We start from the raw sequence: 16696 nt of genomic DNA, 5'->3' as shown, positions 1-16696 counted from the left end.
ACAGCGACGAACAGTTTACAAAACAAGACACAGTTGAGAAAGGTTGAGTATTGGTTAAAGGAACATGCCAAGAAGATAGATATCACAGTCGGAGGACATTCCAGGTGTTGGAAGCATCAAAGGAAAAAGCAGTTTCTCCTATCAGTAGCCAGTGTATTGGGTACCGGTATACAGTACGACCTGTTCACAAAACAAATGTATCCTGAGACACTGAGTGATTTTCCGCATAAAGCAGGTAGACAGGCGTTGATCAATTTGGTTAATGTTTGATTTATATTGGGGGGGGGGGGGGGGTTAAGTGACTTTGATTTCATCAGGAATCAGGAGGCTCCAATGTCTCAGAGACAGACGAGGATCCTGGGTTTTTCACCACCATGTCCAACACTCCAGATTCTACTGAGACTGAACTTGAGAACTATGTCTGACCATTAAGTGTGTCTGACTCACAGACTACAATGTATGGCGTATATCATGCCAGTTAGGGTACATTTTGTATACTGTTTACTTTTACTCTTACTCATAGTATATATTCAGATTCAAATTATTTGTTGCCTATATTTATTGTAACATAATATAACCGATAGGGCATACAGACCCTCATCTGCACCTTTGTTTACACTGTTTATAAAAATATATATATTACATTCAGAGTTAATTATATTGTTTACACTGTTCATTCTTTTCATATTTTTATATTCATATCTAATGTTATTCGCTATATTTATGTCTTTCTACTATATACCCTGCCCATACCTGTACCTCACCTCCCCCATGATGCTATGATGCCAGGATTTCCCCAATGGTATCAATAAAGGAATATCTTATTTTATCTTATCTTATTAAAGGAACACGCCAACATTATGGGAAATGCACTTACAGTCTTCTCCCGAGTCTGACACGAAGATAAATACCAATTTCCTCTCTGTGGCATTCAGTAGAAAGCTACAGTATCCAGCTGTAAGCTAGCCTAGCTGAGCACAAATTAATGGAAGTGGATACAGATCAGCTAGGCTAGCATATCCCTCTGGGAGAGGTGTATTTGGCGGCTAGCATGTCCGTATCCGCGTCCATTCATTTGTGCTAAGCTAGGCTAGCACGTGGCCGGATAGCTTCTTACTGAACATCACAGAGAGGAAATCGGTATCTATCTTCTTGACTGATTCCCATAATGTTGGCGTGTTCATTTAACAAGAAGAGACCACCCAGCCAGTGGCAGTTGTGGAATAATATATTGTGAGGAGCCCCTAACATAAAGCCCCTATCATAAAGACATCCCCCTCCATTCTCCTTTGTCCCATATCCTGTATCCCCCCTCCCCCTTCACACTATAAAGTCCCCCTCCTCACAAGATTCAGTCTTCTCTACCTGGGCAATTTCAGCTGATCACCTGGGCGAGAGCCACTCAGCCATGTATCTACTTATCTTGTATATATTTCTATCTGTCTGGCTAATAAACCTAACTGGATATCGGTTGACTGAGCACGTTCTTCATGATATCCACGATATCCTACACAGTCGTATAGCAAAAAAAAAAAAAGGCTATGGTGTGAGAAGTCAAAGAAGAAAGACAAGAATTTGGCAAGATAATGAACTGCACAGGACCAGAGCGTATCAGAACTTGTCCAATCACAGCAGACGTCCACCACGCACCACATGGGTTTACCTGATAGATTGACCACATTGTGACCATTATTCCTATACATGCATTCCAAGGCACGTTCCAATACAGTTCCAGACTGGTAATTTCCAACCTGTTTAGGACTGAAAGATGAGATTGTATATCTCTCTCTCTCTTTCTTTCTTTGATTAGTCTCTCTACCTGAAAGGAGCCCAGGCCCAGCTCGATGGAGAGTCTGGCTGCCACCCCTGTGTTCTCGGGCAGGAAGGCGAACACAGTGTAGTGCATTCCAAACAGAGGGATCAGAAACAGGGTGGATTTAGCCAACCTCCTGGGAGAGAGAGAGGGAGAGAGAGAGAGAGAGAGAGAGAGGGGGGAGATATATATATATATATATATATATATATATATATATATATATATATATATATATATATATATATATATATAGAGAGAGAGAGAGAGAGAGAGAGAGAGAGAGAGAGAGAGAGAGAGAGAGAGAGAGAGAGAGAGAGAGAGAGAGAGAGATGGGGGGGTGGAGAGAGAGAAAGAAGGGAGAGAGAGAGAGAGAGAGAGAGGGGGGGAGGAATAAAAGAAGGAATGAAAAGATAGAAAGATAAATAGACAGGGCATACGATGGAGAGTTATAATAACATCAATAACAACAGTGTGACCCGTTTGCTCGCAGACTGAGCCTCTCTAGTCAAACTGAAATGAAAGCTCAGTATGTCATCAACAACACACCGTCTCCCCCCTGTCCTCTGCTCCCCCCTGTCCTCTGCTCCCCCTGTCCTCTGCTCCGCCCTGTCCTCTGCTCCCCCTGTCCTCTGCTCCCCCTGTCCTCTGCTCCCCCTGTCCTCTGCTCCCCCTGTCCTCTACTCCCCCCTGTCCTCTGCTCCCCCTGTCCTCTACTCCCCCCTGTCCTCTGCTCCCCCTGTCCTCTGCTCCCCCTGTCCTCTGCTCCCCCTGTCCTCTGCTCCCCCCTGTCCTCTGCTCCCCCCTGTCCTCTGCTCCCCCCTGTCCTCTGCTCCCCCTGTCCTCTGCTCCCCCTGTCCTCTGCTCCCCCTGTCCTCTGCTCCCCCTGTCCTCTGCTCCCCCCTGTCCTCTGCTCCCCCTGTCCTCTGCTCCCCCTGTCCTCTGCTCCCCCTGTCCTCTGCTCCCCCCTGTCCTCTGCTCCCCCTGTCCTCTGCTCCCCCCTGTCCTCTGCTCCCCCTGTCCTCTGCTCCCCCCTGTCCTCTGCTCCCCCTGTCCTCTGCTCCCCCTGTCCTCTACTCCCCCTGTCCTCTACTCCCCCTGTCCTCTGCTCCGCCCTGTCCTCTGCTCCCCCTGTCCTCTGCTCCGCCCTGTCCTCTGCTCCCCCCTGTCCTCTGCTCCCCCTGTCCTCTGCTCCCCCTGTCCTCTGCTCCCCCTGTCCTCTGCTCCCCCCTGTCCTCTGCTCCCCCTGTCCTCTGCTCCCCCTGTCCTCTGCTCCCCCTGTCCTCTGCTCCCCCCTGTCCTCTGCTCCCCCCTGTCCTCTGCTCCCCCTGTCCTCTGCTCCCCCTGTCCTCTGCTCCCCCTGTCCTCTGCTCCCCCTGTCCTCTGCTCCCCCATGTCCTCTACTCCCCCTGTCCTCTGCTCCCCCTGTCCTCTGCTCCGCCCTGTCCTCTGCTCCCCCCTGTCCTCTGCTCCCCCCTGTCCTCTGCTCCCCCTGTCCTCTGCTCCGCCCTGTCCTCTGCTCCCCCTGTCCTCTGCTCCGCCCTGTCCTCTGCTCCCCCTGTCCTCTGCTCCCCCTGTCCTCTGCTCCGCCCTGTCCTCTGCTCCCCTGTCCACCAGTGATGCCACAGATTACTTGTAAAAATCATCTGATTACTGATTACTCCTTTAAAAAGTAATCTAGTTACTTTACTGATTACTTGATTATCAAAGTAACTTAGTTACTTTGAAAGTAACTAGGTTACGAAGTCGTCGTCGTCCCCCCTGCTGCTGCCACAACATAAGAATGACAACAGTTTTTTTTCTCTCTCTCTCTCTACCAAATCCATTCTGAGACAACGGACTCAGTGCGTACTCCGCAAGTTGCGCGTAACATGAATCTCTCTCTCTCTCTCACTCTCACTCTCTCTCTCAAGTAGCCAAATTACACTATAAAACGAACTGGATAGTTGATTTAACTTCATGCTGAAGCCATTCTAAAATCAGCTATAAACGTAAACATGTGTGTGTGTGCCTGTGTGCGTGCGTGTGCGAGCGCACGTCCCATCTCCGGTCTAGCTGACTGTACCCCTGGCTCTCTTATCATCAGCATTATGAGATAGTAACTAAATAGTAACGCACAGCCACTTGGAAAAGTAACTGTAATCAGATTACTGGCTTGTAAAAAGTAAGTAAATTAGATTACTATTTACTGAAAAAGTAATCAGATTAGAGTAACTAGTTACTTAGTAACTAGTTACTGGCATCACTGCTGTCCACTGCTCCCCCTGTCCACTGCTACCACCGACCCTGACGCCACACAGAACACTCTCGGCTATAGGCTCAAGAATTTCAACGTCCGTCTAATTGAGTCCTCGCTCTGTGCCATAACTTCGCCCCTGGAGATGGTAGGTGAGGCGGGCCAGGAATCGGCGTGATGTGTTTGCATTCGCGGAACTATTTAATTTAATTTAATTTCAAACCTTTATTTCAACTTGTAAGACAGGTTTCCCTAATTTACAGCGACAACGAGCTTACAAAACAATACACAGTTTATCAGCAATTTTCATACATACAGTATATAGACACAATAAATACAAATAAACAATATAAATTAAGCTAAGACAGTTACAAGTCGACACACATCATACTTTTAAATGCAGCAAAAGAAGGAAGAACCTTCAGCTTCAGAGTCAGTTGGAGAGGGCATTCCAGGTGTTGGAAGCGTCGAAGGAAAAAGCTGTTTTTCGTAGTTCAGAGCAAACTGGAGGAACCTTAAGAACCAACCAGTAATCTGAACGTGTTGAACAGGTTCCAAGATTCCAGTTTAAGAGTTTGCATCGGAAGTCGTTGTCTGTACAAGTGCATCATGAGCCAGAGGTTTGGCCGTAAACACAGATTGAGACTCATATCCGCCCCCCATTCGTGTCACTTGGGCGCCCTTATATTGTATTGTATTGCATTGTATTGTATTGTATTGTATTGTATTGTATTGTATTATATTATTATTACTATTATTATTATATTATTATATGATTACATATATATATCCACTCGCTGGAGGTAGAAAAGGAACTGGGAATCTGAATCTTTTCATAATTTTGAATAATTGTATATCTGTCAGGATGATGGGAAGCGACGTGCTAAATCACTGAGATTTTATTATTTTAGTCCCCGAGGATTAAGATACGCACCCTGAGCACATCTTCAGAGTCACTTAGATGAATTCCTTTGTCTGTTGTCCTCATCTGTCACTGCTGAGGTTTTAACCAGGCTGTGGTCTCAGACGGGAAACATCAAAACAATCCTTCGGAATCCGAGATGAACGTGTCGCCAGAGGTGTGCGATGCCGTCACGCTGCATTGGATGAGTCTATTTTCAGTGTGGAGAAGTATTTCAAATTACAATCTAAAATGAGATCAGCAGTGTCTGAATGTAATGGCAGACTTTTATCCTGTCTGCTTTCTGGAGGAGCAGGGAGTGTCTCCGAGTCCTTTCTGGAGGAGCAGGGAGTGTCTCTGAGTCCTTTCTGGAGGAGCAGAGATGTCTCTGAGTCCTTTCTGGAGGAGCAGGGAGTGTCTCCGAGTCCTTTCTGGAGGAGCAGGGAGTGTCTCTGAGTCCTTTCTGGAGGAGCAGGGAGTGTCTCCGAGTCCTTTCTGGAGGAGCAGGGAGTGTCTCCGAGTCCTTTCTGGAGGAGCAGGGAGTGTCTCCGAGTCCTTTCTGGAGGAGCAGGGAGTGTCTCCGAGTCCTTTCTGGAGGAGCAGGGAGTGTCCCTGAGTCCTTTCTGGAGGAGCAGGGAGTGTCTCTGAGTCCTTTCTGGAGGAGCAGGGAGTGTCTCTGAGTCCTTTCTGGAGGAGCAGGGAGTGTCCTTTCTGGAGGAGGCATCCTGATGCTGTTCTGACTGGGTTTTGGTTTAAGTATTTCTGCCCCAAATCAACAGCCACCTATTGCTCCTTTAAAAAGGATGGAGTGATGGTGTGAAAGCGGTCCTGGTTCACATCTACTGCTCGGTGCATCTATTCTCAAGCCAAACTCACATGAAGTGTCCGGCGTCATGGTTCCTGGAGGCTGGAGACTTGAGCTTCTGAACCAGGATCCTGATCACGTTGATGAAGATCACTATGTTCACCTGGTAGGTGCACACACACACACACACACACATACATACACATACACATACACATACACATACACATACACATACACATACACATACACATACACATACACATACACATACACATACACATACACACACATACACACACACACACACACACACACACACACACACACACACACACACACACACACACACACACATACATACATACATACATACATACATACATACATACATACATACATACATACATACATACATACATACATACATACATACATACATACATACATACATACATACATACATACATACATACATACATACATACATACATACATACATACATACATACATACATACATACATACAAACACACATGGACAAAGGGAGTCTTAATATGTCAGGCATTTATGAATAAAACAAGTGCTGTAAGATAACAAACACTGTCGCCCCCTGCAGGCCGTTACTCACCAGCAGCAAGGCTTTGATTGATTGATTGATTTTATTTAGACATAAACATATACAGATCACATGAGTATTTGGCTTCGTCAGGGATAGAAACTAAAAGTCCAGATTTCCATCGTTGTCCCTGGAAGGCCGTTATGTTACTCACCAGCAGCGAGGCCGTTATGTTACTCACCAGCAGCGAGGCCGTTATGTTACTCACCAGCAGCGAGGCCGTTATGTTACTCACCAGCAGCGAGGCCGTTATGTTACTCACCAGCAGCGAGGCCGTTATGTTACCCACCAGCAGCGAGGCCGTTATGTTACTCACCAGCAGCGAGGCCGTTATGTTACTCACCAGCAGCGAGGCCGTTATGTTACTCACCAGCAGCGAGGCCGTGATGTTACTCACCAGCAGCGAGGCCGTTATGTTACTCACCAGCAGCGAGGCCGTTATGTTACTCACCAGCAGCGAGGCCGTGATGTTACTCACCAGCAGCGAGGCCGTTATGTTACTCACCAGCAGCGAGGCCGTGATGTTACTCACCAGCAGTGAGGCCGTTATGTTACTCACCAGCAGCGAGGCCGTTATGTTACTCACCAGCAGCGAGGCCGTTATGTTACTCACCAGCAGCGAGGCCGTTATGTTACTCACCAGCAGCGAGGCCGTTATGTTACTCACCAGCAGTGAGGCCGTTATGTTACTCACCAGCAGCGAGGCCGTGATGTTACTCACCAGCAGCGAGGCCGTGATGTTACTCACCAGCAGCGAGGCCGTTATGTTACCCACCAGCAGCGAGGCCGTTATGTTACTCACCAGCAGCGAGGCCGTGATGTTACCCACCAGCAGCGAGGCCGTGATGTTACTCACCAGCAGCGAGGCCGTTATGTTACTCACCAGCAGCGAGGCCGTTATGTTACTCACCAGCAGCGAGGCCGTTATGTTACTCACCAGCAGCGAGGCCGTTATGTTACTCACCAGCAGCGAGGCCGTTATGTTACTCACCAGCAGCGAGGCCGTTATGTTACTCACCAGCAGCGAGGCCGTTATGTTACTCACCAGCAGCGAGGCCGTGATGTTACTCACCAGCAGCGAGGCCGTTATGTTACTCACCAGCAGCGAGGCCGTTATGTTACTCACCAGCAGCGAGGCTGTTATGTTACTCACCAGCAGCGAGGCCGTTATGTTACTCACCAGCAGCGAGGCCGTGATGTTACTCACCAGCAGCGAGGCCGTTATGTTACTCACCAGCAGCGAGGCCGTGATGTTACTCACCAGCAGCGAGGCCGTGATGTTACTCACCAGCAGCGAGGCCGTTATGTTACTCACCAGCAGCGAGGCTGTTATGTTACTCACCAGCAGCGAGGCCGTTATGTTACTCACCAGCAGCGAGGCCGTGATGGGCCCTTTAATGATCCACCAAATAGCAACGTTGTCGTTGTCGTCCCAGCAGCTGCAAGTAAAGTCAGACGTCACGGTGGAAACCACAAGCCTCGGCAGGTCAACACGCAGCGAGATATCAATGTTATAGCTATTCTTGTTACTGTGTGTAGGACAGGACTCACGCTCTGTTGTTACAGCTATTCTAGTGTTGTTACTGTGTGTAGGACTCACCCTCTGTTGTTACAGCTATTCTAGTGTTGTTACTGTGTGTAGGACTCACCCTCTGTTGTTACAGCTATTCTAGTGTTGTTACTGTGTGTAGGACTCACCCTCTGTTGTTACAGCTATTACAGTGTTGTTACTGTGTGTAGGACTCACCCTCTGTTGTTACAGCTATTCTAGTGTTGTTACTGTGTGTTGAACTCACGCTCTGTTGTTACAGCTATTATAGTGTTGTTACTGTGTGTTGAACTCACGCTCTGTTGTTACAGCTATTATAGTGTTGTTACTGTGTGTAGAACTCACGCTCTGTTGTTACAGCTATTATAGTGTTGTTACTGTGTGTAGAACTCACGCTCTGTTGTTACAGCTATTATAGTGTTGTTACTGTGTGTAGAACTCACCCTCTGTTGTCGTAGAAGTATCTGGTAAACAACCATATGATGAGAACAGCCGACGGGACCCCTAGAGAGCGAGATGAGAGGATCACAACGTAATCTTTCATACCCTGTGTGTTCAGATATTATTCATACCCTGTGTGGTCAGATATTATTCATACTCTGTGTGTTCAGATATTATTCATACCCTGTGTGTGTTCAGATATTATTCATACCCTGTGTGTTCAGATATTATTCATACCCTGTGTGGTCAGATATTATTCATACTCTGTGTGTTCAGATATTATTCATACCCTGTGTGTTCATATATTATTCATATCATTCGTGCATCTCTGCCTGTCTTGTGATGTTTGAGGTTCTAACTTCATTTTAAAACATGATCTCCGACCCCTGTGTGACGACTTGTAACTGTCTTAGCTGATTTTGTATTGTTTATTCTTATTTATTGTGCCTATGTGTATGAAATCGCTGATAATGTGTGTATTGTTTTGTAAGCTTGTTGTCACTGTAAATCAGGTTCAAGTTCAAGTTTTGTTTTATTTGTCACATATAAGGTACATACATTACATGTACATTACAGTGAAATGCTTGGTTGTGGTGATTGTGCTTCATACAGTAAAAAAGTGGAATAAAGAACAAAGAACAAACAAGGACAAACACTATACAAAATATGCAATACTGCAAAATGCAATATACAAAAAAATACTAAATGCAACAAAATGTAAAAATGCTAAAATGAGGTCGACCTCAGTGTCTCACGAGTCCCACGATGTTTACCGTATACTCTCTCGTCCCGACTCACCCCAGCCAATCAGGATGTACCACCAGAAGTACTTCCTCTGCAGGACGAAGGTGAGAGCCAACAGGGTTTGGAGGTACATGCCCTCCACCAGCAACCAGAAGTAATTGGCCAAGATGCTGAATTGGAAGAAAGCCACCGCCGACTTGCACGCCGCCTGGATGGGCCACAGCAGAGGAGAGAGCGCCACCAGGGGCGTTTTTAGGGTTATAAAACATTGGGGGCTTCAGCCCCCCCCTCTTTTTTTTTCTTTTTTTTTTACACACGGAAATACGCAATTTTAGAGTAATTAGAGACGAATACTGAATAACTAGATTAGAGTTTTTTAAAGTGAGGTACAGGTCCATGAGAGGGATCTGGGCAGTCCCCATAGAAAATTCAAAGTTAACAGGACCAAATCATCAGTTTCTTATTTATTTATTTAACCTTTATTTAGCCAGATAAAACATTGATCTGGTCCAAGAGGCCCCAACGAGAGTACAAATATACATATATACACATATACATACATACATACATACATACATACATACATACATACATACATACATACATACATACATACATACATACATACATACATACATACATACATACATACATACATACATACATACATACATACATACATACATACATACATACATATATATATATATATATATATATATATATACATACACACATATACACCAATAACAAAATAAAAACACAGTTAAGAATCATACACATAAGCAAATAAACAAACAAACATTATGCACAGCCTATGTACAAAAGAAATAAACAGTTAATCTCTAGTCTTTACAGTTTTCTTCGATTGCATAAACACTCAAATCAAAAGTATTACACAATTATCAAAACCTTACACTCAAGGAGCAAAACATAGGCCCAGATTTGCACCCCTATAAGCACAAAGTCAGCCTCACACTTTTTTGCAAAACAATACACACAGTGATTTGCAAAACACTAAACACACTTGCATTACATTACACATAGAATGTCAAATGACCACACATATGAGCCAATTGGTTAAACACAGCAATCAGATGCACAAACACACTATTGCTTAATTGTAGATACACCAATCAGGTTTAAGCACTATAAAAATGCAGCAGGTGAGTTCACCTGTCTTCAACCAAAATGGAAGGAGAGTGAAGTACTGTACACAGAGAACGTGAAAATATACAATACATTCACCAAACACTACACAAGACAACCAATGATGCAGACTAATGAAAATATAAATTGTCTCTCCATATACCCAAATCAGTCAACATGTCAACATGGAGACTCACAACAAAAAAATCTCTTGCCATGGATCCAGCTAGGCAAAGAGATAATGTCTAGTATTTTCTGTACTCTATTTAAATTTTTTCTATTTTTGTTTTTGTTTTACTGTAATTTTAACCTGTACTGGATACAGTATTTTATGTTTGTCTGATATTTGCTGAGCTTACTGTGTTATGCACACTGTAGTAGCATGAAAACTGGGACATGTTTTGTTGTGATTCTCCATGTTGAAATGTTGACTGATTTGGTTATATGGAGATAAATAAATTATATTTTCATCTACAGCATTGGTCTTGTGTAGTGTTTGGTGAATTTATTGTATATTTGCACATTCTCTGTGTACTTCACTTACAGTACTCTAATCACTGATAAGTAGAATTGCTAAATGTGTTTTAGGTTAAGCACAGCAGTGTGTAACTGGTTCAAACAGAATTAAGTTATATGAAACGTGTTTAATATGGTAACAAAATGTAGTTTTTATAAATTAGTATATAGTTTGTGTTTAATTTAGCAAAGGATCTGAGGTGTTCTGATAATTGTGTGTGTGGTTGTGCTAATTGTGTGTAGTGTTTTGAAACAACGGGCCCTGTTTTCAAAATCGTGCTTAAGCAATCGAAAAAATTATATACATAATGTCTTCTCATAAAAAAAATATTAGATTTTGGGGTCTTTTCCTGCCTTTGGTCCACTTTGCATTCACATCTCAAATGAACCGCAGCAGGGTTCATTTGCAAGAGTGAATGAGCTTTCACACCACCCCAAACCAACCGGACTATCCGTGGAAATGAACCAGGGTTCGATTAAAGCTTATTATAGTTTATCACATTATCATGAGCATGTCTTTGTCAGTGGACACTGGACATGGGTATGGATGGCTCCAGGTGCTGCTGCGTCAAAGTGCACATCTTCAATACCTATCTGTATTATTTAAAAGCACAGTGCAGGACACACTCAAAGCTTATCGCACCTCAGAGATGGCAGTGGACATGTATGACAGGACAAAGGCCATATGTAATGGCCTTGGGATTGAGGAGCCAAAGGAGGAAGCAGAAAACGAGTATGTAGTTGAGTCATCTTGTGGCACAAGCTCAGACCTCATGGAGATCAGCTGAGACAGAGACTGTTCTATTCTCAACAGAATGCTGCAAGAGCTTGAGAACAGGTTCTCATGAGTTGGAGAACAACGTATGAGAGGCATACAGCCATGTTATCCAGCCTCAGACCAGTTTATCTCAGTGGAATTGCTGCAACCCCTCGCCACACATTACAATATCCAACTACTGCCAGAGGAGATCACAGTTGCAAAGTGTTTCCTGGCCAGGACAGGCAGAGATGCAGTCCCTACTATCCAAAGTGTCTTTTCCCTCCTGGATGATAATAATAATAATAATAATAATAATAATAATAATAATAATAATAATAATAATAATAATAATAATAATAATAATAATAATAATAATAATAATAATAATAATAATAATAATAATAATAATAATAATAATAATAATAATAATGCATTTTATTTATAATGCGCCTTTCAAGACACTAAAAAAAAAAGTCCACAAATTGGTGAATGAAAAAATTATATAGGATCAAATGAAAACTACTACTTGCTAAAAAATCGATGTTTAAAAGTACTAAAAACCAAAGAAAAATACCAAACACTAATCAGCACAGACAATAGGGATGCTGCCATAAAAAGAAAAAAAAAAAAAAAATTTAAATTTTTTTTATTTTTATTTTTTTAAGGTCCGGGGCTAGGAGAAAAACATCCGGGGCTAAAGCCCCGGAAGCCCAGGGCTAACGGCGCCACTGAGCGCCACGCATCATTATACACATCATGTGTGTCACGACCAGTGGGGGAAAGTATTTCTACTCTGTGCTGTTCTTTTGAAAAGACTACACTGTAAACAATAAAAAGAAAACGGTAAAAGAAGCGGTAAATGTCTGGCAGCAACGGTTGCCAAATACTTACTGTCAAATTACAGTAAAATACCCAAACTAAAATAAAGTGGAAGAGCATTTCATTTACAGAAATATTTGTTTATTTAGGTGTTTTTACATATAATTCAATGTAATTTAACATTCAAGACAATTAAGCAATGGAATAATCCTGTACATTTTGTATTTTTTTTTATCCACTCTTTCTCCTTATTTTCAATTTTTCTCTCATCCCAATTTTATGTTTCCAATTCTCCCCTCCCCTGTCTTGAACATTGCTCGACTATGCCCCCCACTGGTCGGTTGTAGGGAGGATAGAAGCCTTGCATCACATGGCAGCCTGTCACATCTTTTCACCTGCCAGCGCGGACTCTCAATAGCGAGGTGTAACGTGTGGGAGGCTCACACCCCGCTACTTCCTGTCTCTGCTGTGCAGGCGTTCCCCAACCGACCTGTAGGAGTCGCTGTCCACAACGTCCAAATCCCCACCCATCGACTTCCACCCTGCTGACTCTGCCAATTGAGCCAGTATGACGGCCGGCCCAAGCCGGAGGCAATGCTGACACCCGGATTCGAGACCGGAGTCTCTTGCATTGGTGACGAGCGCAATCTCCGCTGCGGCACCCAGCCGCGCCTTCCTGTAAATTTTTTGTTTATAATTTCTTATTAAATCAATTTACAGATTACAACCTTTATTTAATGGTTCATATTTTTATCAAAAGTAATTTACTGTATTTTTATGGCATTTAGACTTAAAGTAGAAAAACCAAAGTAATCTAGAATAATACAGTGAATTTCACGTGAGAAAAACGTTCTTTTTACAGTGTAGGTGGACGTGGACGCTTGGCCGAGGGCAGCAGCACTGGGAGGTCCTCATTAATGATGATAACGATGACAGCTCCACCCTGATACCGTATGAACTCTGAACTCCATTACCTACACTCTAGGCTCTGTTACCCATACTGTACGAACTTTGAACTCTGTTGCCTATACTCAATTTATACCTGCCTATAGCCCCTAACGTGACTGCGATGTGCACACCGCAGGCACTCTCAGCTGTGCCGCGACCAGGCTAAAAAGAAAGTACCAAGCGGTGATCGGGGGCTGGGGATGGGTCAAAAATATATCAGATATGAATTTCAAAGATACCCAGCGTACAATATGGGTTTAACACAGCTTTACAGTGGGGTCTGGAAGCTCGGAGTTGCTAATAAACAGTTTAAAACATTGTTACAAAACGAGTGGTACTCACAGAGCGAACGTCCATTTCTGCCGTTGGTGCCACAGCGCATGCGCACCAGGCAGCCAAATAGCGGCAGAAGAAGAAGACGCCATCTTGCCAACGTTCGCTCTGTGAGTACCACTCGTTTTGTAACAATGAGTTAAACTGTTTATTAGCAACTCCGAGCTTCCAGACCCCACTGTAAAGCTGTGTTAAACCCATATTGTACGCTGGGTATCTTTGAAATTCATATCTGATATATTTTTGACCCACCCCCAGCCCCCGATCACCGCTTGGTACTTTCTTTTTAGCCTGGTCGCGGCACAGCTGAGAGTGACTGCGGTCACTAAAGCCCCAGGCTTGCACATCGCAGTCACGTAAGGGGCTAACCTGCCTACTGTTTTCACTGTCTCCACTGCCTTACACTAATCATAACTACCTACATCATACTAGTCTACCCATATAACTATGTATGATAATATACACCTTGTATATATTTATATATTTATCGTATATATATATTTCCATATCTGTCTAAATATACCTGCATATAATCCTTTCTATATACCTATTTATACACCTGCATATAATCCATATAACTCTGTATGATAGCATGTACAATAATGCTGTATATACTGTATACATATATCTGTCTATATATACCTGCATATAATCCTTTCTACATATCTGTAGAATCTGCACATATCCCTTACCTACCACTGGCCAGTATGACTTACTACCATAGTGTCTTTATACCTGTATCACTGTCCATAATAATAATATAACACTGTACATACATCTGATTAGCACTATTACTCAGTGGTACTCTTTATATACTTTATATCCAGATTAATCACCTGTACATTGTATATCACTATTGCACTTTACTTTTACATTTGCACTATAGAATCTAATCTAATCTAATTAAGCATTCCCACTCATCCCATGCCGCTTTGTGTCGATAAAGCAAGAACGTCTGTTTTATATGCAGCCTAAACATCAAACAGGTTTGGATCAATATGTTATACATATGGGGCTGTGGGAGTATCTCTATATGCCAGCTGTTCAGCTCTGCTGCGACACGCGTCAACTGTCAGCCGTGCGGTGGCTCTTGAATTGCACATAGAATTGCACATGAATTGCAAATCAGGTGAACAGAAAACGGTGTACATATTGTGAGATGGTTTGCTGCAAAGGGCAGGTCGTGTTACAGTGACCCCACCATCCCATGTCTACAGGGGCGTAGCAAGACAGCTAAAACCCGGCCAATTTTCCATCGTCAACTAAAAACACAAAAACTAAATAAATACTTGTGATGGATCACGGTTTATGTGGGGTTGGTTTTAGTTTATTCCTGTGTGCTTTGGATGTGCTTTGGTTTTCTCTGGTGTGCTGTCAATCACCAGACACCAGTTATTTTTGGTTCTGTATCGTTAGTGGCTTAGCTTGGCATCACACTGCACTATCTCGCGTACGTGCACGCGTACTGAATAAACCACAAATGTACCTCTAATACCAGTATTAGTCTGACCACACCCCTCATCAGCTTACCTTCATAAGCAGGTGTGTGGTCACCTGCTCTCCTCCTTCTCGCTTTCACCACAAGGAAGAAGTGCCTCGGTAGATCCCCACACTTGACACCATGATGGAAGAAATTGGATTAGGAACAGCTTTGGGAAACAAGGATACGTTGACATCATATCTTTATTTTCTCTCTCACTATTTTCGAGAAAATACGGCGATATTGTCTTCGTACTGGAGTGTCTGGAAGATGATGATCATTCTAAAAACCCTCCACCGGTTTTCGTATTGGGAGCACGCCGCTGCATGCTTCTCAACTGCAGTTCCTTGCTGTGTTTGTTGGGGTGAAACCTGTCAGGCCACAGCTGAACTGTCGGACATGCCGCTGTTGTGAGAAGCGGTGCGTTCCAGGTTGGGTGAGTAGTGTTTGCTGGCGGGCTCCACTTGTCTGTTAGTGCTATGGGGGCTACTTGACAAAGTTTATGGAAACCGGCCCCAGACTAGGGTCCTTTGTTCAGCCACCTAGGCGACAGAAGGCCTTGGTCTGGAGACCATTATAGTTTTAACTAGTGGGCCGCGACCATTGACACTGGTGATCCCTGTGTGTTCTGGACGAGTGGATTCTCTCTGTCACCGTGTTAAGGCCCCATCTTTCATATCCAAATGAGAGTATTCCTTCACGAGGGGATATGTGCATGTAATGTGCGATAGCGGCAGATTCATGTTCAAAGTCAGCTACACAGGCCAGTTGGTACTGTGCTGACTCCGTCGGATGTGGTAATGTCACCGTTGTGAAGCGGTGTTGACATCTTGTTTTCTCTTTTCTCTTAAAAAGTGAGGAGAGGTTCAGAACGGCGGCCTGTCTGGGTGAGTGTTATGTCATTGTTTACATGTTCATAGCTTACGGTTAGCCGGTCAGCTGTTAACTGCTGCGTTAGCCTGCTGGATCGCTGCATGGCCTGCTTAAGGCCTACTATTAGCCAGTCAGCTGTTAGCTGCGGGGCTAGCATGTCGTGGTCGCTAGGTAACGTTAGCTTGCTGCTATGGCCATGGCCTGGCGCGGGGTAGCTTAGCTTCTCGCGCGCCGCCGGGAGCTCGCTTCTGATCGCGTGCGTCGCTAGATCGGCGTCTCGCGAGCAGAAGCAATAGCACCCGAACGGTTGGAGCAGCCGTTAGCTTGATGCTATTCTGTTGAACGTGCTTTGATTTTAACATGTTTTACACTCTTGACCACGACGTCATCCTTGACAGGGGATGTTCGTCGACCCTGCCCTGAGCCTGGACGGGGATTGCGTCAACAAAGAGGACTGTAGCGACTGGTTGGAGCGGCGACGCTGCCCGGATCGAACAACACAGGACGGCTGTGTTCTACCGTGTCTTGTGACTGCACTTCGCTGATCTGCGTTCCGGGTAGGAACGGGGTTGACCAGACCTCATAACACGTCTTCTGGTTTTACTTTGCTAAATGTATTGTGAATAACGGTGTTTTTCCCAAAACGTGTGTTGCTACAATGCATTTAGGATACGTTGCGGGTTATGTGTGAGCTGTTTTTGTCACTGGCA

The 16696-nt window shown here is 44.2% G+C and overlaps 1 protein-coding gene across 1 annotated transcript in view; it reads right to left on the bottom strand.

Moving 5' to 3' along the window:
- Window positions 1-16696, bottom strand: part of ghrhra (growth hormone releasing hormone receptor a) — a gene marked incomplete at both ends in the record, with an annotated part of 149402 nt that overhangs the window by 1664 nt on the left and 131042 nt on the right. Inside the window, 5 exons of the mRNA XM_084327580.1 lie at window positions 1820-1949; window positions 5827-5918; window positions 7744-7813; window positions 8367-8427; window positions 9163-9316. Of these exons, the coding sequence (XP_084183706.1) occupies window positions 1820-1949; window positions 5827-5918; window positions 7744-7813; window positions 8367-8427; window positions 9163-9316 (507 nt within the window). The remainder of the gene's footprint in view (window positions 1-1819; window positions 1950-5826; window positions 5919-7743; window positions 7814-8366; window positions 8428-9162; window positions 9317-16696) is intronic.

The sequence above is a fragment of the Notolepis coatsorum genome (assembly GCF_963971535.1).
Source record: "Notolepis coatsorum genome assembly, chromosome: 13".
Lineage (NCBI taxonomy): Eukaryota > Metazoa > Chordata > Actinopteri > Aulopiformes > Paralepididae > Notolepis > Notolepis coatsorum.
Note: the sequence above shows the minus strand (reverse complement) of the source record. Positions and strands in the feature narration are given on the sequence as shown.